We start from the raw sequence: 22597 nt of genomic DNA, 5'->3' as shown, positions 1-22597 counted from the left end.
ATTTGACATGCAGACTGCTGCAGTATGGAGAACTGAAAATGAAGACAATCACATTAGGAAAGATAATTTTGGAAATGGTCAACAGCAGACTGAACAGACAGGAGGCGTGAGTGTGTGTCTGTGCGTGTGTGTGAGTGAGTGAGTGTGTGTGTGTGTGTGTGTGTGTCCAAATGAGACTAAAGCACAAGCCAGCAGACGCACACACGCAGGGAGAGAGAGGGAGAGAGAGAGGGGGAGGGAGAGGGAGAGAGAGAGAGAGAGGGAGAGTGAGAGAGAGGGAGATTGGATCACAGCCTCAGACGGCGTCTCCGTATCTGTAGCGGAGGGACTCACCCAGGCTTTCCCCGGGAAGAATCATGTCACGGGAATGTGTGTGTACGTCGTTTCATTGATAGGATCCGTCCGCCGGTGCCGCTGTATATTTATAGTGCTGCCGCTTCTGTCCTTTTTGTGTTTGTGTGTCTGTGTGTGAGAGAGAGGGAGAGAAAGGGAGAGAGAGAGAGAAGATGCAGAAACAGGAAAGAAAAGTGAGACAGAGGACTGTTTGTGGAGGAGACTGTTTGATAAGACAACACACCTTGTAGGATTCAGGTGGAAACCAACGAGTCAAGATCTGTCTGCTTTTTCGAACCTTTTTATTTTGGGTGTTTTTTCTTCTTCTTCTCCTTCTTCTTCTCTTAATGCTGAAATGCAGCAGCAGTGGACGGAGGAGCCAGAACTGTGCGTCTCATACATTTCCTCCTCCTCCATGTCTGGGCTGTGATTTCACGCTCAAACACAGAGAAACTTTAATCTTCTCAGCATAAGCAAGAGTTTTCACCCAAAATTCCCCCCAAAAAAGGACGACGAGAGCTGAACTTTGCCGGATCTCCACTGGTTTCTATGATTTCTGATTTCTGTGTCCAACTCCGGAGAGACTTGAACTGAACTCCGTGACTATATGAAGATCGCCATACGGTTGTTGCCTCTCCCCCGCAGAAATGCCTGTGCGCGCCGTCACCACCAGGTTCATGTACAAGGGACTTTGCACTATCCCAGATGTCCTCGCCTACCGCCCCCCGGTCGTGCTGCCCGAAGACGAGGTGGAAGGTGAGTCTGGCCTTTGGCTCGTTGTCATTTGTTTATTGTACAGTTCCGAAGAGCCAGTCAGCTTCAAGAGGGTCAATATCCCTCTCAGTTGCAGATGGGGACCCTGGAGAGCTCTGTTTGGGTTTTGGCCAGTGGGGAATGTTTGGATATTGGAGTTTTGGTGCATGTACAGGAATGAAATTGTCTTTTTAGGTTCCGTCTTTGTTAGGAAATGACTGTATTAACTGCTTGTGTTCAGTGAGCAACAGATTGCCAGACTTCACTCTCAGGCTAGGGCCCCCAGCCTAAGAAGCCCCCCCCAAAATAGCTATAAGGACATATTCAAGACAAACCCTCAAATTTACACTCCCCCAAAACTAAAGATCCTTGATATTGGTGTTTGTTTTTCAACGGATCCCCAATGCAAAACAACCTCAGAAACATGTGAATAAATGAGGTTTAATCGTCTAGTTGCCTGCTTTGAGTGCCTGCAGTAAAGGACGTTGGCATCAGTTTGTTGGAGGTGGCAGGTGGTGGGGAGGCCTGGATTATCTTCATCACAATATATTTTGCTATAGGGAAAAAGGGGGCCCAATACCTGGTTTCGCCCAGGTCTGTAGGTCCGCCCCTGCCTTCCATATAAGGCAACACATTGGGAAGTCTCTTTATTCCTGGTTAAACTCATGACTTTTATATCCGATTTCCCTCAAGTGATTCGTATTTGACAAGAGATGAGACTGAAGCGTCGGGGCTTCTGGAAATGGAGCGAAATGCCTTTGATGGATGAATATCTTTATGAATATGTAAAATTTAGATTAAAAGTCAGGCTGTGATGTATAAAACTGCCCAGAATAAGATGGAGGAATTAATGGCCTTTTGTGTCTTAAATCAAATCTTTCCCCCCCTCAAGTTTCATCACATTTCGCTGTTCATCAGTAAATACGACCATCAGTGGCAAAATTCAAACTCTGGAGCGTGGCACTTTGTGGCTATTGTGGTCGGTCGTGCATCTAGCTGTTAAGAATGTAAGAATGAAGGCATTGTTTTGGCAAATACCCCTCAGAATGAGAAATTACAGCTGGCAGTGATCTGGAACAAAGCCATGCAGACAGACAGCAGAGACATAACAATCATTTTTGATATCTCATCTCCATCTTCCATCTCCCGTTTGTGTCGGCTGTCCGGGTGACGCGAGTGACGGCGTGTCCTTGCTTTGTTTCGAGCCTCTCGGTTGACATTGAAAAGCCACTAGCAGCAATGACGACATGAATTGAATTAAAGTGTTGGCTAAGGAAAAGGAGGAATTAGAACAACAGCCCAGTGGAAGAAGGAGCGTAACGTGCCTCCAACTGGACTTCACAAACTGAGGCTTCAATAGCCAGGTAGAGGGAGGATTAAAGGAGCACGTAAAGGTCTGCAACACTCTCCTGCGGTTACACTCGCACCTTGGCACACACACGGTCTACACACAGTGGCTCCACTGGCACAACTGGAGATTAAAGTGTGTTAAAGAGCACTAGACTCTCTGATGCAGCTCCCTCAGTCCCACTGTTTTAATCAAAAGGCCCCTCACTTACTAACCAACCGACCACATCTGCGCGCAGTGAGGGAGCTGCAGCACTTTGCGGCTCTGCTGTGTATGTTTGTGTGTGTGCGTGTTTCGCTGCTGCCGTCAGAAGAAAATGACTGCAGTCCAGCGTTTATGAATGAAAAACTCTACACTTTGTATTGACGACAACACGCAGATACTCCATACAATTACTGTTTGATGCACCAGATTGCTTTTTAATTAGGAGTTTGATTGAAGTTCTCTGAGGCGATCTCCCTCAAGTCACATGTAATTAGACCTAGTAAATGAATATTGGCGGTGATATGTTTTTCTTTTTAAAGTACATATAAGCACCGTGCAGTCAGTTGAGAAATACATTCATTAAACTCATCGGGGAACTGCAGTGTGTTGCATCTCGTAAGACTTTTGGCACAAGAACCCCAAACTAGCACAGTAAAGATGTTGCATGGTTGTGTTTGGATTTCAGAAAATGTAATAGATATGTTTTATTATTATAGGCATTAATTCCAGAGGTACAAGGTCAATGCAAGTGCGCAGTAGTGAGTCATTCCCCCGTCTATATGATATAACAGAGCCATGACTGATATTTATTCTCAAATGCAGTTTCATAAACATTGTGTATCTATTGCAAAGTCTTACAATAAGATTCCACCTTGTATGCCTGTGAGCCAGCGCACTCTAACATCCATCCTGATCATAAACGCCTTAAACCGACCCTCAATAAAGTGATATTAGGTTTGAAAGAGTTTGTGAGTCATAACCGTGTAACTTTCAAACTCTTTACGAGTACAAACACCAAAGTGGATTACGTGATTTCATCAACGGGACGCTTCCTTGTGTGACATTGTTCTGTTCCGACATGCTGACTCCCGTTTTCCACACTGACAAACACCGGGACAAGGACAAAAGGACACGGTCCCTCCTGTGCAGCGAGACGGTGCATGTCATTCCATAGATGGTACATGATGCAAAGTCCTCCAGATAAACAGATTAAGGATTCAATTATTCCGCAGCTTTACAGTCTGGTTGCAGTTTTAGGGGGACTGGTGGACACTGACTCTAGTGGCTAATGTCCCAGCAGCTCATAACAGATAACAGAATAGGCTATAACTAAGCACTGGAGATGGGATATGAGTAATGAAAAACCATAGAGGTCCGAAGTCGCTGTTCATATTTCTCTTGGTGATTAAACCTTGTGAGTCCCTGGCGTTGTTTACGACGTGATTTCACCAAATGTGCTTAAAATTCTTTCCCCCTCACGGACTAAAAACACTTTCTGATTACTAGAAAACGAAGCCACGAAGGAGAGTGAGAGTGGATTCAATAGCCTCAATCAATAGAAAAGGCTAAACCCTGCCGTGCTTGTTAGGGAGGATAATGCAGTGTCGGTGCTGTGAGCGCTGTGTGCAAAAATGTGCAATATATCACTTCACAAAGTTAGTTCTCCACTATCCAAGAAAGGAACATGGTGGGCTGGGTACAAACAACAAAACCCTGTCAGCCGGGGGAAAGAGGAACATTGCTTTGATCACCCACCGACCCTTTGAAGCCCACAGAGGAGAAGAGAAAGAGGAAATAGCACATGTCAACACGCATCAATGTCTTTTGGCAATGAAACCAGTCATTTAACACAGCAAAACAAACAGCAGCAAGACGTCAATGACTCAGACGTTGGAATGATTCGTATATGGAATCAGCAATCCCAAAGATTCAGCATTTAGCAGAGTTTTAGATCCAGTTTTGGCTGTTTTGAAAAAGCTTCTCCCACTCAAGAACAATGACGTGATGACAAGCGAAGCAGCAAGCCCCCTTCTGGTAAATTATGGTATATTGAGCTGACAATCTCTTCTAAAATCAGAGCTCCAGCCTCTAACTTTAACACTAGAACCCATGTTAAGTTAAGTCACATGTCGGTTTAGAATGATCTGCTCTGGGTTTGCAGAGGTCGCTGAAGTAAACTTGAAGCTCTGACTTGGAGGTCCAGAGTCTGTGGGAGCAGATGGTGAGCAGGGAGGTCAGTGGCCGAGGCGCCGTGGCCTTTTCTTCTCCCCGCAAGTGTGACAGACGCCTCATATGCATTCAAGTCATCGCTGCTGAAAAAGGCAAGCGTAACGCTTCACATTTATGAATAATTAAAACTCTGAAAGAAACCGAAGCCGAAGAATGGAGTCGTATTGCGCTAATGTAGATCAGGAATAATGCTCCATATGATCTTCACCTCTCTAGTCAATAACAGTCCATAATGAGACTATAATTCATGTGAGCCGTACCAATCTGTCCACTTCATATTGGTTAGTTTCAGATTTTAATCAAGTCTTTGAAATTATTAACCTTGGGCTTTGTGTCGTGAGCAGTTCTAATTACCTTGGGCTCTATGGGCTATAGAGTGTAAGTAATGCGTGAAAAAGTAATTTAATCAGAGATATGTACCTGGTAAATGTACGCAAAATCCAATTAATGCATCAAAAAATGACTGAATGAATGAATACTGAATCTGTTTGGTTATCATCTCCTTTTAGTCAGTGGGGATAATGGCTTTATTTACACTGTGTGTGTGTGTGTGTGTGTGTGTGTGTGTGTGTGTGTGTGTGTCTCTCTCTCTCTCAACGCTGTGCCAAGTGAATCCCCGTTTTAATGAGTGCAAGATTGAGAACAACAAGCCTCAAAGTCAAGTTCGGCACATTGCTCTTAAACAGCCGGGGGAAGTAAGCACACGGTGATACTCGAAGCGTTACTGTGTGTAAAAATCACAGCTTACAAAAGTGTGATCGTGTGATTGAAGATATGTAAGAGGACAAAGATAAAAATGTGTGATTCCGTTAAGATTCTCGTGCTTTGCAGTGCAATTATTCCAGAAACGCACTCAAATGAAATATAGGAGCTTGATTGAACGATTAGATTTATTATCCCACCAAGATATCGCAGCGTTGCCTGACAGATTATCAACTTGATGCATCCCAAATCAAGTTCAAACCAAGATGCCCACGTCAGAGCTCAGCCATAACTCAACACGTGGACAGCGACTGTACGTGAGCTGAAATAGACCAAGAGTCTAATTTTATGGCAGAACAGCGAGACGTCCTGACAGGTTCTGCAGCCGTACGTCTCCTAGGCTCGTACCAGCCCTGCGTGATTCACCGACAGTGGCTGTGAGCTGTATTTATAGTAGGAGAATCCCCCCACCCCCACCCCACACACACCACACACACCCCCACAGACATCCGCCAGTGGAGATGAGTAGAGACAGTCCTCGACTTTGTATGCAAAGCTGTCAACTTCTGAGCTCGCAAAAAGGTGTGATTCTGCAGTATGATTGCACACAGAACAATTACAAATGTGTGAGTGTGCATGTGTGTGTGTGTGTGTGTGTGCAAATGTTCAGGGGATTATCTTTTTTGCAGCTATGACTATAACTCCTTTACGGTTCTGTTTACTCCAAACCTGCCAGCACATCATGAGTCTTGTAAGAATGAATTAACGCTCCATTACGATTGGGAGTTCTTCTTCATGTTTATTTGGTGTTTATATCCTAATGAAGCTCCACACAACAACAAGTGCCCAGGCTTATGGATCGCATCGTTTAATCTTGACGATGTTCCACCACCCGAGCTTTGAGCACGTGACCCAAGGTGCGAACGACTCAACACGTCCAGCTCTACGATCAATTATTAACAAATACTGCATCTTTCACGTTCGAGCTTTCAGGACTCGATTTCAGCATTTGCTTACCTTTAGTTTACATTTACACACCTTTTTGTTTGTGTTCATAAGACAAATCCGTTATTTGCTCAGGAAATGAATTCCTATCCCCGACGGCGGCGGTCACACAGATCTTCAAAGCGGATTGTGTTTCGGTAAACACTCTTGCCTTCATCTCCCGTTTCTTATTCTCTGCAAGATAAATCAGTTGTGTAATCGCCATCGAAGCTTTTTGGCACGGGGAGTTGTTGCTTTTTTTTTATCATCTCTCTTTTTCAGTCCAAAAAGCTTTCACTACTTAGTGGAGGAAATTACTGAACATTTTTTACAATTGGAAAAAAGGGGAATAATCACATCTACAACTTGCCAACGCATTCTAATTACATGGTAATGAAGTACGAGGGTTTCACTCCATTTGGCGGCACTGTGATGTTGCATTTTAATAGGGATTTATGCTACTTTTCATGTATTCTACCCAGCAACAAAGACACGAATGCAGGTAGTTGGCATCAACCTCTGCCAGCAGAGTTTTGATAGAGTTGAGAATCAGCAGTGGTTGGTGCCGTCTGTGTGAAGCCGCCGAAAAGTGTGTCTGTCAGAGAAGAAGATGTTACACTGGGAATTATCCAATCCCGTCTGGCAGAGCAGCTTCACTAGAGCAGCCACACAGGTGAAGAGCTGAGCAGTGTTCAATCCTTAAAACATGACAAACGTCTGTGAAATCGACTCGTCTCCGCTCTGTGAGTTGGGATTTGTTTTTAGACGCTAACACTTCCCCCTCCAGCGTGTGAAGAGCTCGCTGAGATGATTGCACAGATTTCGGTATTGTGCTGGATGGCTGGAGGCCAATTTGTCGGCGTGTTAAAGCTAAAATCTGTGAAGTTTTTAAAGTAATGTCTCGCCAGGACGTGGAGTGTGGCGGAACACTAAAAACAGCATATTTGCTACTCGCCGCTCTGCACTCACTCCTCGCTCTGAGAAACGTTGATCCGGTTTGTCAGGCTGCACCTGCTCATCTGACAACTCCAATGCTACTAAATCCATCACTTTACTCCATACCTGCTTGGGTGATGATATTCACACTGAATACCAACAGCCAGGATGTGAAATGGCGCCATAATGTCACCGTACGTTCTGTCAATCTGCGCTGTTGTGCTGAAACAAATAGAATAATCATCTTTCAAACACAAATGCCAGATTGAATGTTTTGATTGATTTAGTTTAACTGTGTGTGTGGGTGTGTGTGTGTGTGGGGGGGGGGGGGGGTGTGTGTTGGGGAAGGGGGTGGTGATTCTGTCACAACAAGCTGTTAATTATATGTGTCCTTTATTTCTCCTTGTCGGCATTCAAAGGTATTGAACTAATCGTTTGATTTATTTGCACGGCAGGAATATTTAATTGACACGGTACTCGCGTGGAGGAAGCGGTGCCCAGAGGACATGGGGAGGGAAAAAAGGAAGGAAATTTAAACTGGCTGACGGACAAAAGGATAAAATGTACGCCAGCAAAATCCTTCAATATCATTGAGTGCTCGGAACAACCGAAGGTCAAGCGACACACAAGGATTCAAATCAAAAGCTACAGCGAGTAAATTGAAGGTTTTGTCTGCTGGAGGCTGAAGGGTCGGACCTAATATCTCTGAGCCACGCCCCCCTCGCAAACAATGGCCGTCTGGACCAAATCACATCCGGAGACATTGGAGGACGGGAGAGAGCAAAAGTCTGGAAGCTGTGTCGGGGAAATTAAATTATATCTGAAGATGTGCATATTTATCTCAATTTAGAATTCAAACCTTCTTTCTAGAACATTTTGGTCACAGCTTGTCAATAACAACAACACTACAACAGCTTGTCAAACGTGTGTTCGAGCCTCAAGGTCAATTTATGTGTAAATTAAGCCTTTCCTCATAAAGTTAGATCGATTCTTTGCCTCCACGCTCTTTCCAGCATCGTTTCAGGCGGAACAATGCAGTACTTCTTCTGCAGAAATCCTTGGAATTGAACTCTCTACTGTATATACACACACACGTATATCTGCATTCATCTATGTTTTCCTGGAGGCTTTTGTGCTGTGGAACAAAACGAGTCGAAGTACTTTGGAGTCGCAGCAACAGCAGTGACACCGGCAAGACACAGCCTGAGAATTGGAGGGATTTGTGTTGTTTTGTGATAAATCCACCTCGACTTACACTGTAAGCCCCCCTGGTTGTGGTTTCATCTGTTTTTTGCCGTCAAAACCAAATATTCCATCCCGCCGCTGCGTGAAGCGAACATATGGCCGAGCTGAGAGAGAAACTTTAGCTGCGTTTGAGAATATCTGAACATAATCTGCCTTCTGACATCATTGGCTTCACTCATAAACGCTGTAGCATCTGATCATTCCAATGTTTTTAATGAGTTTCCCAGTTCTATCCTGAGACATTTTAATAGATGAGTGAATGAACATATTTAATAATGGACTTTGAGTGTATTTGGTGATGTGCATATTTTCTCTCTTTACACACACCCTTTAAAGGCCAGACGGTGTGTTTATAAGCTCGTAAACATCTCTGCAGTCGGGGGGCTGGGGGCCTGTCAGCGTGCACTTTATTATTGGACCCGCGTCTTTGTCAAACTTGATTGGCTGTCTGGCGGGGTCGAAAAAAAAAATCTCAACCGAGCAGAGAGGGAAGGAGGACAGACATTTTACCCGGATGATGAATGAGAGATAAAAGTGTCAACGGATAACAAATAATCCCAAAGCAAACAGCTCCGTGGAACGTCTGCGTTATCGCATAAATAGACGTCAACAAGCCCGTTTTTGGTTCTCCAGGAAACGATCAGCATCATGATTCTGTTAGCAGTAGCAGCTGTTGTTATTTTGTTTTCTTTAACCTGCCGTGAAAATTGTCGGTCAATATTTCATTTTTTTGTTCTTGCGTGGAAACGTTTGATGAATCGTTCTTATTTTGCTTCGGTGAACTCCAAAAGTGCTTTGGCTCTGGAGGATTTGTCTTTTTTTGTGATGTTATCTACACTCGTATTTCACGCAAATGGAAGAAATAAGATTTTTTTTTACGACCATCAGCAGAAGTCTGAAGTGATGGAGCCTCTTTCCATCACACCGCAGCTTCCCGGCTTTGATGTGAGGTAAAGGTTTTAACCATCAAGTGAGCGTGTGTGCAAAAATGTCACCAACCATCACAGCTGACATTCCATCAGCTCAGCCCGGTGGTCAGTCAGGGGGGGTCAAACATCTCCCTCCTAATCCTGTAATATTTCCAATTTGTCCTCTCTAGTAAAACACGTCTGTGCTTGTATTCAGCCATGTGCACCGACTCACGACCTTGTGTGTTTCTCCCCCCTCTGCACTCGAGTCTGAACCGAGGGATTTGATCTCCGCTCACGTTCCCTTCCTGGCTCTGCTTATCCCGCCGTGGCCATAAACAGAACAAACACACTCCTGCATCGTCAATGACCAATCTGCTACTCTCACTTATCTCCCGCTATGATGAATGATTTGTAGACTTATGACAGAAACATCTACAATTTTTTTGCATCCTTGCGTTCATCATTTTCCAGCCTGCTGGTGAAATGCAGATGTAATTATACCATTTGCATAATTATACACAAGGCTTCACGTTGGCCTGCCTCTGTCTTACATAACGGAGCTGCTGCAGGTTATTCAGATGCTTTGATCAAGGACTCCGAGGTTTCCGCCTCTATGCACTTTATGGAACAAACGCTGAGTCTGTTAAATAGTTTAAGTAGAGCTGAAAAACTTTCTTGAAACAGAAAAAGAGGCACGTGTCGGCTGTATTACATCTGTTTAGTTTGCCCTACATCTGAATTCAATCCAAAACATCAATTCAGTCAGTTCTGGTTCATTGTCAGCATTTGTTATAGATATTTATGTTGTATAATAGCTTTGTTTTGACTGTGAGCCATAGCTGTGACCCTGTATTTGTTGACTGTATCGGTTGTGTGAAACAATCAGCAGTCTCACCCGCCGCTCCGCTGCCTCTGACAATCAATTACCGGTCAGAGGCACCAAAGGTTTGCGACACAGAGTCGGAGAAAGATAACTCAAACTCCAGCTTGACCGACCCAATGCCATTTGGACACAGCGGCGTGACTCGTACGTGTGTCGAGTCACAAACGACGACACAAACAATGTCATTTATCCAGAAGGACCTCGGTGACTCAACCCAGAGAGTGGCTGCTGCTTGCGTCGTAACCGTTTCCTGTTCTGTCCCCGTCTCTCGTACACGTGCACATGACGCGTGTAGGTCAGCGCTCATCCAATCCGCCGCTCGCATGCAAATTACATCGGCCGCTTGTCACACAGCTCAATGCAAATGCGGCTTCTCGGCGGTGGCGGCACCTGCTCTAATTGCATTTTTATGCATATGAAGTTGCGTCCGAGCTCTGGGTTCAGCAGCTACGAGCACACGAGGCGTCACACACAAATACATCACCGCCTAATATAAACCCGGAGGACACACTGTGCTGGCCTGTGCTGGCCTGTGGCATCAGTTTGATGACAGAATAGCAGATTGTGATACACACACAGTATATAACACACACACAGTATGTGACATTGTTTTCTATCATCTTAGAAATGCAATATTTTCATCATGTCTAATCTGGTTCACCCATAAAAGTTAGAGTTGAATCATTTCCATTCATGTCAGGAATAACAAACAAACACAGACACACACAGACACACACACACACACACACACACATGACTTCTGAGCATGTGTGTCTTGTATATTTGAGCATCTACATCAAAAAGACTAACTGAGGTTGGGTGGCTTTGATGTGCATCTGCTCTCTTTCTAACTTCAAACAGAATAAGGGAACGCCGAGCGAGGAAAGGAGTCAAATAGACGTGTTTATGGCTATAGATTTGTTTTTTCCAGCAAATATCAAATTTGAACAAATGATGTCGCAGCGTGTTGTCCTTTGATCCTCTCGGGCCGCAAGAGCAGCCGCCAATCCAGCGCGGCTCATCTCGGCATCGGAGATTGGCATCCATGTTTCATTCAGAGGTTTGTTGTTGCGACGAACAGCTGAGGGTGAAGATCGTCACGGTGACTAACAGCCTCCTCATCTGTCATTAATGGCACTGCAGTGGGTCTGAAAGGGGATTGAAACCAGAAACCTTTGCAAAAGATTGGAGACTGTCTTTGTCAGGGAGGAGGAGGAGGAAGAGGAAGGTGAGGAGGGAAGGAGATCAGGAGGAAAGGGGGGGATTTGGCTTTGTTCACTTCACTTCACTGACCATGACTGGACCAATGAGTCACAAAGCACAAAGGCAAAAAGTCGATGTGAATGAAGCCCTGACTCGGCACACAGATGAGGGCTTTGGAGTGTGTTATACAGTGGATAAGAGAAGGACACACACTCCTAATGAAGTTGCAGAATTCTGTAAAGCTTAAAATCAGACAAATTGATTGTGATTGAATGTATTTTTCCTGTATAGATTTCTTATTGCAAGGTCAACATAAGGTTTCAGAAGCTTTTGCTACGTTTCAAGAAAAGGTCACGACCTCCCGGAGACGACAATCAATGTTGTGCCGCTGCATATAGCGGAGTGTGTTAGTGGTTTACACAGAGGTGAACATTCACACTTTCTCTTCCTCTCCTTTCTTACCGCACTTCTTATCTTCTTCCCTTCTTCCCTTCTTCTTCTTCTTCTTCGTCTTCCCCCGCACACAGAGATCCGCGAGGCATTCAAGGTGTTCGACCGCGATGGTAATGGCTTCATCTCCAAGCAGGAGTTGGGGATGGCCATGCGTTCTCTGGGCTATATGCCCAATGAGGTGGAGCTGGAGGTCATCATTCAAAGACTCGACATGGACGGTACAGTCTGCCTCTTCCTCCTCCGTCTGTTTGTCGCCACATTAACAAAGGCGCCGCTTGCAGTCGTGTGTGTGTGTGTGTGTGTACTCAGTTTGTCTCTCCGTCTGCTTCGTCTGCAGGTGACGGCCAGGTCGACTTTGAAGAATTTGTCACTTTGCTCGGGCCAAAACTTTCCTCCGCTGGCATCCCTGATAAGTTCCATGGAGCAGACTTTGACTCTGTGTTTTGGAAGGTCTGCTTCACTTCTGTCACATCATCGACTTCATCATCGTCAATCACTTCATTCTCTCTTCTCTTCAGTATCCCCTCAGGCTCTTGTGTTATTTTAAGTGATTTAAGAGCTTTTAATTATAATCACCATGCAACCAGAACTGAATGGAATTGTAATCTGTGACATCATGCAGTGTGGTCTTACACTAATTGCATGTAAAGACATTTCTTACAAATGAAAGCTCTTCTCCGTCGACACTGTTCAGTTTCCTCCTTCCCGCCGTCCTCACCACATTGTTGTTGGTCTCAGTGTGACATGCAGAAGCTGACGGTGGACGAGCTGAAGCGGCTGCTGTACGACACCTTCCGCGACCACCTCACTATGAAAGACATCGAGAACATCATCATGACGGAGGAGAGCCACCTCAACAGTCCAGAGTGCCATTTGGACATCGACAGTAAGTCTCAATCCGCTCTTAAAAACTGTGTATTGACGTACATCTGCTCACATCTGTCTCTCCATCTTTCTCCGCAGCAAGTCCGACACAACAGGAGAAACACACGTGCGTGCGGAAAAGCCTGATTTGTGCCTTCGCCATTGCGTTCATCATCAGCGTCATGCTCATAGCGGCCAATCAAATGCTGCGCAGGGGAATGAAGTGAAGGGAAGGGAAAGTCTGCGCCTTCCAGCCGTTAAATAGGGCACACAGGGATGGACAGTAACACGCAAATCACAACACGCCCATCTTGTCTCATAGTTCATGTATTGTGACCCGGGTTGAGCCAACAGACAACAGGATGTATAGTCAGTGCTGCTAAACATACTGGAGAGTGAGTTTCACGAGGAAGACGCCGGGCGATCCATCGCACCGGGGTGAGAGATTTCGCTTGAAAGCTGTGAAAGAAGAGAAAGTATTTAAACAGTGTGAAGAGTAGAACAAATACTAAGCTGGCATGAAGTTATAACTGAAGGCAGGAGTGTTAGAATGATTTCGATACTTTGTGTCCACACTAATAAGTAACAAGTAGACAGGATGTGGTATTCAGCATGACTGGTAGGTAGTTGTTAAGGTGCCAGTAGGTGGTTGCTGTGGTGTTTAGAGTGGTAGCTATGGTGGTTGCTATGGTATCCAGGGCGGTTGCTGGGGTCTCGGTGGGCAGTTGCTATGGTGTTTAGAGTGGTTGCTGTGTGGTATTCATGGTGGCCTCCAGGTGGTTGCTATGGTGTTTAATGGGGGGGAAAGAAAGAAAGAAAGAAAGAAAGAAAGAAAGAAAGATTTCAGTCCCAGCTTGTTCTGTGATAATAATAATAATGATGTCATGTTTAAATCAGATCAGTATTGTATTTGTTAGGCACTCAATGATGACAACGCCCAAAACGCGAATCACAACATGGAAGTACTAATGAGTAGCATCGATTTCATCATATTTCATTTATTATTGGCCGCATAAATCTGTCCACCAGGATATTTAAAGCTTTTTGGCAACTCCATAAGTTTGTCGAGCAATACGTCGACATCGATGTGTTGCAGAATTGCAGCAAGCATAAAAGGGCGTCGAGCATATGGAGGAGGCACATTGGGACCCAAACAACAGATTTGTAAAGATGTCACGGTCATCACAAAGGTCTATATATTTAGTTTATGACATTTGTTATGCTGATCTGAGGACAGTCATGTGAAATATTAAGACTTCAAAATTCCAAATCAAGCATTAAACTGACATCCTAACACCCATTCAGTACATTCACACACCTGGCATAGAGTCCATGCACAATGTTGCTGCTTTGCGAGCGTACGACACGCACCAGAATGACTCATCAAACATCATTTATTGATCAATATTTCTGATCCGCATGATCTGAACCGACAGCTGTGATTAAATTAATCCACGCATGCGAGTTTAGAGCGCGATTTACCACGATACCAACACACGAGCGGCATCATTCATGACCAACCAGATTGACTGAAAGATTGAATTTCACCGGCAGTAATGCAAAACACACAGCACACATTAGACATGCATGCACAATAAATTAGAAAATAAATATGTGTACTCTATGTGAGCTCAAAGTTTGAATTCTGATGTGTGTATTTACATGATTATGCAATTTGTAAAGTGATTATTGCAAAAAATCTCAGTATTTGATGACATTTTTCTGTAAATGCCGAGTTTTTTGTGGGTGTGCCGACGGTATCAAAAGACTGAATATTTTGCAGTATGCTGTGAATAATAATTTCAACATATCATGGGAAATGTTGTTTGTTTGACTTTTACATGGATCACCCAAATACTATATTGTTTAACCTTTGACATGGTTATATTTTCTTACTTAGAAAGTGACACATTAAATCAAAGTGATTTTATTATGAATGTAAGCATAGTATTTTGTAAAATAAAAACAAAATAAAACTAAGTAACAAAAAAATTCAAATGTGTAGTAAACATATAATTTCACACAGAAGCGACGGCTCATGTTTATTAGAACTTGCGCGCTTACATTCACATCTCTGATTTGTTCAGATTAATTTTACAGAATGTTTTCTTCTTTAGAAACTGTTTGACAAACTTTTACAAATTGCTATATATTTTTTCTTGCTCTTTTTATCGTAACATTTATGGAAACTCTTCAGCTGAACAGACAGAAAAACGATGAGGCCATGTGAATGAAGCGTTCTTGCAATAAAACTGATATTTTATCTATCTTTTATCTACATATGTATGTATACTACCTGTTCACGTGTGAGTAACTTAAGTAACATTACCTCTTAATGTTAGCATATCATGTAGCCGACTGATGGCTTTTGTGTGAATGTCAAATATGGTTATTGTATCAAATCTAGTCTTGAATACGCGTTAAAGCAAATACTGTGTCCTGTTCTGTCTGTTGGTGTTTTAACGCGCAGGTCTGTAAACAACCTTATTTTTTGTCATTCCTTAGATTTGGACAGTAGATGTCTTCTGTAGTGTGCCTTTTGTATATTAGAGTATTAAGATCAAAAACTGTGAGCTCTGATATATTGTCCGAGAAGTAACTAAAGTTTTAGAAACGTGGGATTTAAAAGATTTACAATTTTGGCCAATAATAACCAGACACTTCATGGATTTGAATTCCAATGACTGAATAATGTACTCATCGATAAATATTTAAGCAATATTCTTCTCTCTCCTGTTGATAAAAGCTCTATCCGTGGTTTTCTCCAGAGTTAATTGCTGATGAATCCTCAAGTGTGACTTTATTCTTCATGTCTAGACTGAGAATAAACTGTATTGTTTTGTTTCTGTAGCTGTTACTGCACATAAACTGGTCGCTGCATCACTTATACACTTCTGTGAGTGTTGTCTAGATGCATGTAGTCCAATAAAAAAAACAAAAAGGCATTGAAATGGATCTAGTGGTTTGTTTTTATTTGTTAAGCTTGACACATCCGACCTCCATTTGTAATATAAAAACAGACCCGAGTGAGGAAATTCAGAATCCCTGAGTCATTCAACCTTTTGTGGACCTGAATTGAGAGGAGTCACGATCAGAGGCGAGGATCCACAGGGACCGCACAGCCAGGAGAGAAGCCACCAATTACCGATAGTGTGCACACTCCACACACTCCGACCGGGATTTTGGAACTCGTCCCAAGTGGCCCGAGGGAGCCGGGCGAGGGAGAGAGCTGGATGGGGGTATAGAGGGACATTTTAGGGATGGCTGGAAACCAACACACTCAATTAGTTGCAGGGGCTAAAGAGTGTTTGTAAAAGGAGCCAAGAATGACTTGGCAGGGTGCAGATATGAGAGGATTAGATCCTGGATGAAGAGGACAATACAGGATGGGGGATTTCAGATGTGACACAATGCCAAATTATGCAAGGTGCCATTTAAAGGCTAAAGCATTTCTCATTTCCAAACAAGCTCCAGAGTGCATTAAGGAGACTGAATGTCCAAGAGCGGAATGTGTGCTGGCGGTCATTCCAGTTCGTAAATTGAGAACAATATCACTTCCAACATGGATGTGACAATATTCTCTTCCTCTTTCTCGGAATTGAACGAATCTACTAAATAAGTCTTTAACGCTCGGTGAGGATCCTTCAGCCCCAGTCTGTGTTCACTCTGACTTTCCATCCATCTGGCGGAGGAGGCAGGAGCGAGGGCGGGAGGTCAGGGATGGAGAGGAGCTGCGGCGGTACGTCTCTGTCCACTCCGTCTCCTTCGCTGTCTTCTTTATCTTTCAGGTCTCTGCGGGGATAAATAATGAACCAGCTAAGTTCTCCGTCAACAGGGGAAAACCATCCAGCTAACCGTGCGGAATGAAAGCCCTGAGTCCGTACCCTTTGCTGCTGAGGGCAGGTCGTCGTTTCTCCCTCCTGCTGAGCCATTCTTTTACGGTCCTACCCGAGATCGTTCGTTCCTCTGAGTCCTCTTTGCGCCGCATTTCACCTGAAAGAAAGACTAAATCTCAAAATGGAGGCACTCAACAGTCATCCTGGCTTGCACTTCACACTGTGTACAACCATCAAGCATCTAAATGACACTGTGTGCCTTCTATGATAAGAGTATTATTTATATTGACTATAAAATTGATAAAATCTCACTCTCTGGGCCTGATGCAATGCATTTACAACTCGGAGCCCTCAGTCACCAGACAGCGCCACCCTGTGGTTATAACTCACCTTCAGCATGCATTTTCAGGTTATGTATGTCCGCTTCCGACATGTGAGAAAATCTGCAGTTAGGACCAAAGTCACAGATTCCTGATGGAGAAAGAAGAAAGAGAAGAAAAACAAACAGACTTAAATTATAGCAACATTTTTGTGTAGATATCATTTTCACAGTGATTTAACATTTCCATGCAATCACAGCTTCACTTGTGTGTATAGTTTAATAGAGGTGAGGAAATGCGTTACCCTTTTGGAGAAACTTCCTGCAGGGCTTCTTTGCTTGTTCATCGTCTAGAATGGCTGCAGAATCTGTGCCATTAAAGAGAATATTAGCCCATATGCTCGGTTGTTCATGGTGACCTTCCACCAATAAACTCTGTATCTTTTATTGTAAATGTTGACAGGCGTCTGACCTCTGAAGTGATCAAACCAGGCCTTTTTAGCTCGGTGATGCTGGACGCCATTCAGATGCTTTTTCCTATTGTGCATGTTGTCCTGAAAGGAGCGGTCACAGTAGTCACAGTAGTACCTCTTCCCCATGGCTCAGACAATGAAGATGTCACCTCTTACATCTGGAAGGCTGTAAACGACAACAGCAACAGTAAATTCTCCCATTGTTGCGGTTGTGGTTCCAATACAAATATCTCTACGATTTGTTGCATCATTGCTGCCATCTAGTGGCAGAGTGATACAAGTGCACCAGTTGCACCGCAGCGTTTATTTTGAAAATGTGTTGTATGTAAACGATTCTTTCCGTTTTCACAGTGGAGCTACAAATTAATTGTGTTTTAAACGTAGAATTAAGCGCAAAGACGTCATCAATGTACATCTAAACGGTCAGAATGATGCTCAGATGTCGCTTTTATAAATCATAACGTGTAGGTTTAATCAGAAAAACGCAGGTTACAGTCTATTTAGTTTCATTTGGCTGCTTCGCGTTGTTATCATTAGCGAGCACTGGGTTTCGGGTTTTGTGTAGAGTAGTGCTGTGAGATGAGTCATTAACCCTATTGATTTAAGGTAAATAATGTGCAGAAGTTTCTAAAAACACTTACTATTTGAGAGGTATTGGTGTGCTGCTCTCTCCTCTTCGCTTGGAAATGGCGGAACTGACGTTTGTGGTCAAAGAACAACTGGTATAAGCAAGATAGTACCCTGCGCTTACGCGATTCAGGGGCTACGGTATCTTGCGAGGGTCAAACTTCGCAATACGAGCGCGCTTTTTAGCCAAAGCGGAAGTGCAGCAATGCGATTCGTCTTGATTTTCCTTTCTTACATTAGTCTCTGTCGTCATGGCGCTGGGAAGGACCGTGTACAACTTGCTCTTCAAGAAAACGTCAACTTTCGCTTTAACCATCGTGGTTGGAGCAGTTGTCTTTGAACGAGTATTTGACCAAGGCGGCGACGCTCTTTTTGAGCAAATGAATCGCGGGGTAGGCGCATCTGTTCTTGGTCTTTGTCTTGTTTTACCCTGACCTTGTTCGCAGAGGGCGAAGCTAACACTTAGCTTGTCGTCAGGTTTAGTTAGCGGTTCCTGTTAGCACCGGCTAATATAGCTAAACCTAGCTGTGTTTGTGTTCTACTCTGACCATTTCCTCGTTATTTGATATCAGAATGTTGTGCGATGCGGCTTATTCTAATATTCTGACGTCATCTTGCAGAAACTGTGGAAACACATCAAGCATAACTACGAGGAGAAAGAAGAAGAGTAATAGCCGGTGACCTGAAGTGAACTCGCCACACTTCCATCTTCCATTCTTCCTGGACTTCACAACCTTTTATCAACATGACAGTTTGCTGAAAGTCACCTCCCAGGCTGCAGCCTCCGGAGCTCCCTGTGGGACTCACGGACTGCCCGGAAACCACCAGGAAGCTATGGAGAATATGGAGCAATCGTTCCTGCCTTCCTCCCCCTGTCGCCCACTAAGATGTGTTTGTTTCCTCTCGACTTGTAAATTGTTAAATTAAAACATATGTTAATGTCACACGAAACTCACAATGTTTCATTTATCATTGCATAAACATTACATACATAAACATACCTTGATTTGGCAGTCCTGTCATCTTTCACAGGAGCTCATAGAAACAATGTCACTGTAAAGAGTGTTGGTATCTGAAATAGGACTTATAAAAGTAGTGTTGTTTTAACTTGTCTGCTAATCACTTGGTTGCTATTTGCTGACAGTTCCGAAGCGTTCCCAGCTGATACACAGCTTTAATCGATCAACATGACAGGGAGAGCTTTGGATATGATGTCTTTAATGTCACGCTAAAATGACATATGACTTTGTTGTGTAGAGAATTTAATAAGCCAAATGAGGTCACTGGATAATTACCTGCTTTAGTGTAGTTGTGATGGATGTGTCTACTTAGAGGTGCAGTGTGTGTGCAGAAAGGATGAGATCACATTACATACAACCAGGGAGAAGAGCGTCCACACGCCACAGCCAAAACTGGTTCTCATTCATGGATTTATTTCAGTTCGTCATTTACAAGTCAATATTAGATTCATAGAAAATGTAATACTAAGAATGTAATCTGCAATGAACCTGTAGTAAATAACCAAGCAGCTTTTACAAGTAACAGGTACTTTTGTAGTTACATCACTTTGACATTTAGAGGAGGATGTAAACACTATGCAAATGTTGAAAGCTACACTATGAAGGGAACAATCTGTTATCAGTAAAGTATATGAAGGAATTCTTGTATCATAGGTTAAAAGTACTTTAAATTCAGTTTTGTTTCAGTCAAACTAAAGAGCAGATCTACCTGAGGTGTTTAAACCTGCAGTAGAGTGTCTTTAACCCAGCCCCACAGTCTGGTGATCCACAGGCTCACACCCAGCTCGGATAAATACTGGATTTCAGGTGTGAGCATTTTCCGACACAGAGTTCTGAATCGGCCGTCGATCTCTTTCTTCATGTTGTATCCTAAAATGGAAGCTTCTCCCACCGGCTGCCATGGAAGCAAACGTCTGTCCTCAATCATCTGAGGCTCGACCGCACCGCCACCTTCGACGCATAGGGCCTTCATCTCTGCGTTCCTCCTCCTCAGTTCCTTGACTTCCCGTGCCATTCTTTCTATGCCAAACTCCTCCACTCGGGTCCAGAAGGTAGAGTTGAAGTGCTGGTAGAGTTTCCAGTCGGACCCGTTCCACTCTAAGGCCTTGGCCCGCAGTTCGGGGGTCAGTTGGGACACGGATGAGTTCTTGCGGGCGTTGAGCTTAAAGAAGAGCAGGTCCTCCATGGTCCAACAGAGCAAATCCTTCAGTAGGATAAGAGACTCGTCGAAATGCTCTGCAATGAGGACGAGATGAAAACGCTCAGAAAGGGAGTGTATAGCCTGCGTGGCACGAGGATCCTCCGCTCTGAGGTTGTTGTCGAAACCAAAATCAAAAAACAGCAGATTTTTGAGATAGAATGAATTATAAGCGTCTGGCGTGTAGAACATCTCAGGATGGTGGAGGAACTCTGCCAGTTTGTGATCCCCTTTGATCCTCCACGTGAGGGGAACGGCCCGGTGGTAGTAGTGGAAGGACGAGTCAAAGACGTTGGCAGGGTCACGCAGGATGGTGATGTACACGGCGTCTGCAGGCAGGAGCTTGGACACCTCGTGAGGGGCGAAGCGCATGTGGTTGCAGACGATGTTGAAACACTCTCCGGGCTTGTAGTCCTTCACCTGGGAGGGCAGGAAAGGCGACGGGTAGAAGAAGTCGTTGCGCCCGTCCGGGAAAGCAAACCTCAGCTTGTTCTTCTCGCCAAATCGAAACAGGATGTTGAGTAACGTGCTGCTGGCGGTTTTGTGGGTCTTCATGAACATGATGTTCACCTTAGGGGAGCATTTCTCTACCTGGGCTTTTGTCCCTGTAGAGTCAGAGGTTATCATCTCTTTTGACATGCTGGTGGCACAAGTGGCTTCCTCAGAGTCCCTGTAGTTAAAGTATATGAGTAAGTAAGCAAGCAGTCCAACTCGTATATGCTCGATTTGCTTTGTTTCCAAATATTTACCTTCCCTTGACCTGGAATGGGGTTGACAGGCAGTAGATCGCCAGCATGATGTTGGTCAGAATAACGCAGAGGAGCAGCCCTCGAATTATTTTGCTCCTTAACTTCATCTCAGACATGCTAAACATTCAAAGGGACACCAGAAAATGACAGAACATCTGAAAAAGACAGAGGTAGGCACAAACAGAAAGACGTCCAGGCTGGGAAAGCAGACGACAGGTTAGTGGAGACACAGTAGAGATGAGGGTGAGTAGAGCTGCATCATTGTTTTCTTCCAGATAAAACACTGAGCCCCTATGTTTGCACTGTAAACATGTTTATGCTTCTGACATTGCATGTACAACAAATAACAGAGCTGAGAAGAGAAAGTGTCTCACTGCTGACGCGTAAATATCTGATTAAAAGGGAAATGAAGCCCAAGTGAAAGTTTTACCTTTAATATTCTCAAATGAATGAATACAGAAAACAAATAGAAAACCCATTCATTGACCAAAGAATAGAATTAATCAAGTGAAGTGACGTTGCCTACCTGCTGTCTCTCAGTCATCTATGTCGTCTGTTTGTGACACATGATGGAAACATGTTCACATACTGAGGTGTAATCAAAGTCTGTGATCAAAGATGAAAGATAATGATTCATTCTAAGAGAAATGCATTTGCTCAAAATGAACAGGTTTGCATTTCAGTAATGATTTCCTCAACATTGTTAATCTCCTATAAGTTAAAACAACCACAACATTGGAGAGAATACGTGAAAATGGCAGTAGATGTAAAGTGTCATGTACCTGTAGGCGACTGCATGTCCTCCAGGATGCAGCAACACACTCACGCCTCATTGGTGATGAGAACAGAGAGACGTCACATTAAGGCTCCAGTGGTGCGATGAGAATCCAAGCCCTTACTCATGCTGCCATTGTCTCTGTTTAAAGCACGAAGACTGAGCGGTGGTTACCGAGAAGTGTTGTCTAACCAACAAAAGGCATCGTAGTGGCATCTGGTAGAACAGGTTCTCAGGCTCAGGAGACAAGTGCTGCCTTTATTCTGCCTATTTCTCATCGTGTTTGATTATTCCTGATTGCAGACTTATAACTTGGTCATCATAACATATCTATGTGGTGATTTGGACACACAGTAGCTGTTGGCTGGACAGGACAACATACCAGGGCGCCTACTTGTTCTTTACTTTTATCAGCAGACGTGAGCGATCTGACACAATTGTGATCTCATATCAAGACATTTTGTTCAGTTGCAGGTGTGGCTTTATCTGCAGAAGTGAAGCATGGGTGGGGATATCAGCCACTCTGACTGACTGAGGCGTGGCTGTAAGGATGTCAGAGGTTGATTTGATTATTATCCAATTAGACACTGATTATTAGGTCATTATCTTGATCCACCATTGGGTAAAAATGTCCTTGGCTGAGATTCTCATAATAAATAAACACATTTAATTTGTTTTGGATCTCTATTGTCATCAGACCACTCGAGAAGATATCACACACAAATGGACAAATTCTATTAAAGTGAAGTTCCAACAGCTCACACCTTCATTT

The 22597-nt window shown here is 43.8% G+C and overlaps 4 protein-coding genes across 8 annotated transcripts; 2 read left to right on the top strand and 2 right to left on the bottom strand.

Moving 5' to 3' along the window:
• The first annotated feature begins 980 nt into the window (after positions 1 to 980).
• Positions 981 to 13056, top strand: cabp7b (calcium binding protein 7b). Its single transcript, XM_076164203.1, has 5 exons — positions 981 to 1089; positions 12040 to 12183; positions 12303 to 12415; positions 12704 to 12851; positions 12929 to 13056. Exons 1-5 carry the CDS (start codon positions 981 to 983, stop codon positions 13054 to 13056), a joined length of 642 nt encoding a protein of 213 aa, XP_076020318.1.
• A 2724-nt stretch (positions 13057 to 15780) lies between these two features.
• Positions 15781 to 18170, bottom strand: zmat5 (zinc finger, matrin-type 5). 2 transcript variants are annotated; one of them, XM_076164380.1, is made up of 6 exons: positions 18099 to 18170; positions 17457 to 17615; positions 17290 to 17352; positions 17056 to 17136; positions 16714 to 16822; positions 15781 to 16621 (listed from the first exon to the last, which is right to left on the bottom strand). In XM_076164380.1, the coding sequence occupies exons 2-6, from the start codon at positions 17581 to 17583 to the stop codon at positions 16474 to 16476; spliced, it is 528 nt and encodes a 175-aa protein (XP_076020495.1). In that variant the 5' UTR covers positions 17584 to 17615; positions 18099 to 18170; the 3' UTR covers positions 15781 to 16473. The 2 variants fall into 2 exon arrangements, with proteins under 2 accessions (XP_076020495.1, XP_076020494.1); XM_076164379.1 differs by having other exon boundaries at positions 17457 to 17623; positions 18099 to 18167.
• A 142-nt stretch (positions 18171 to 18312) lies between these two features.
• On the top strand, positions 18313 to 19090 carry uqcr10 (ubiquinol-cytochrome c reductase, complex III subunit X). Its single transcript, XM_076164289.1, has 2 exons — positions 18313 to 18476; positions 18705 to 19090. The coding sequence occupies exons 1-2, from the start codon at positions 18336 to 18338 to the stop codon at positions 18753 to 18755; spliced, it is 192 nt and encodes a 63-aa protein (XP_076020404.1). The 5' UTR covers positions 18313 to 18335; the 3' UTR covers positions 18756 to 19090.
• A 406-nt stretch (positions 19091 to 19496) lies between these two features.
• Positions 19497 to 22052, bottom strand: gal3st1b (galactose-3-O-sulfotransferase 1b). Of its 4 annotated transcripts, XM_076164288.1 has the most exons (4): positions 21833 to 22052; positions 21577 to 21656; positions 21051 to 21167; positions 19497 to 20971 (listed from the first exon to the last, which is right to left on the bottom strand). In XM_076164288.1, the coding sequence occupies exons 3-4, from the start codon at positions 21164 to 21166 to the stop codon at positions 19822 to 19824; spliced, it is 1266 nt and encodes a 421-aa protein (XP_076020403.1). In that variant the 5' UTR covers position 21167; positions 21577 to 21656; positions 21833 to 22052; the 3' UTR covers positions 19497 to 19821. The 4 variants fall into 4 exon arrangements, with proteins under 4 accessions (XP_076020403.1, XP_076020400.1, XP_076020401.1 ...); XM_076164285.1 differs by lacking the exon at positions 21577 to 21656 and having other exon boundaries at positions 21051 to 21247; XM_076164286.1 differs by lacking the exon at positions 21577 to 21656 and having other exon boundaries at positions 21051 to 21205.
• Between the last annotated feature and the right edge of the window lie 545 nt (positions 22053 to 22597).

Source organism: Genypterus blacodes, unplaced genomic scaffold (genome assembly GCF_046128005.1).
Source record: "Genypterus blacodes isolate CSIRO-AG114 ecotype Tasmania unplaced genomic scaffold, CSIRO-AGI_Gbla_v1 ptg000133l_1, whole genome shotgun sequence".
Taxonomy (NCBI): domain Eukaryota; kingdom Metazoa; phylum Chordata; class Actinopteri; order Ophidiiformes; family Ophidiidae; genus Genypterus; species Genypterus blacodes.
The sequence above is the reverse complement of the archived record's forward strand: the minus strand, read 5'-3'. Positions and strand labels throughout refer to the sequence as shown.

Excerpts from the sequence above, each read along its gene's own strand:
- cabp7b (XM_076164203.1), top strand. The coding sequence starts at position 981 with ATGCCTGTGCGCGCCGTCACCACCAGGTTCATGTACAAGGGACTTTGC. Across the intron at positions 12,184-12,302 it reads TCAAAGACTCGACATGGACG|GTGACGGCCAGGTCGACTTT; the intron begins GTACAGTCTGCC and ends CTTCGTCTGCAG. Across the intron at positions 12,852-12,928 it reads GTGCCATTTGGACATCGACA|CAAGTCCGACACAACAGGAG; the intron begins GTAAGTCTCAAT and ends CTTTCTCCGCAG.
- zmat5 (XM_076164380.1), bottom strand. The coding sequence starts at position 17,583 with ATGGGGAAGAGGTACTACTGTGACTACTGTGACCGCTCCTTTCAGGAC. Across the intron at positions 17,353-17,456 it reads CTGGTTTGATCACTTCAGAG|ATTCTGCAGCCATTCTAGAC; the intron begins GTCAGACGCCTG and ends TTAATGGCACAG. Across the intron at positions 16,622-16,713 it reads CCTGCCCTCAGCAGCAAAGG|AGACCTGAAAGATAAAGAAG; the intron begins GTACGGACTCAG and ends TTATCCCCGCAG.
- uqcr10 (XM_076164289.1), top strand. The coding sequence starts at position 18,336 with ATGGCGCTGGGAAGGACCGTGTACAACTTGCTCTTCAAGAAAACGTCA. Across the intron at positions 18,477-18,704 it reads TTGAGCAAATGAATCGCGGG|AAACTGTGGAAACACATCAA; the intron begins GTAGGCGCATCT and ends GTCATCTTGCAG.
- gal3st1b (XM_076164285.1), bottom strand. The coding sequence starts at position 21,175 with ATGTTTAGCATGTCTGAGATGAAGTTAAGGAGCAAAATAATTCGAGGG. Across the intron at positions 20,972-21,050 it reads CCATTCCAGGTCAAGGGAAG|GGACTCTGAGGAAGCCACTT; the intron begins GTAAATATTTGG and ends CTTTAACTACAG.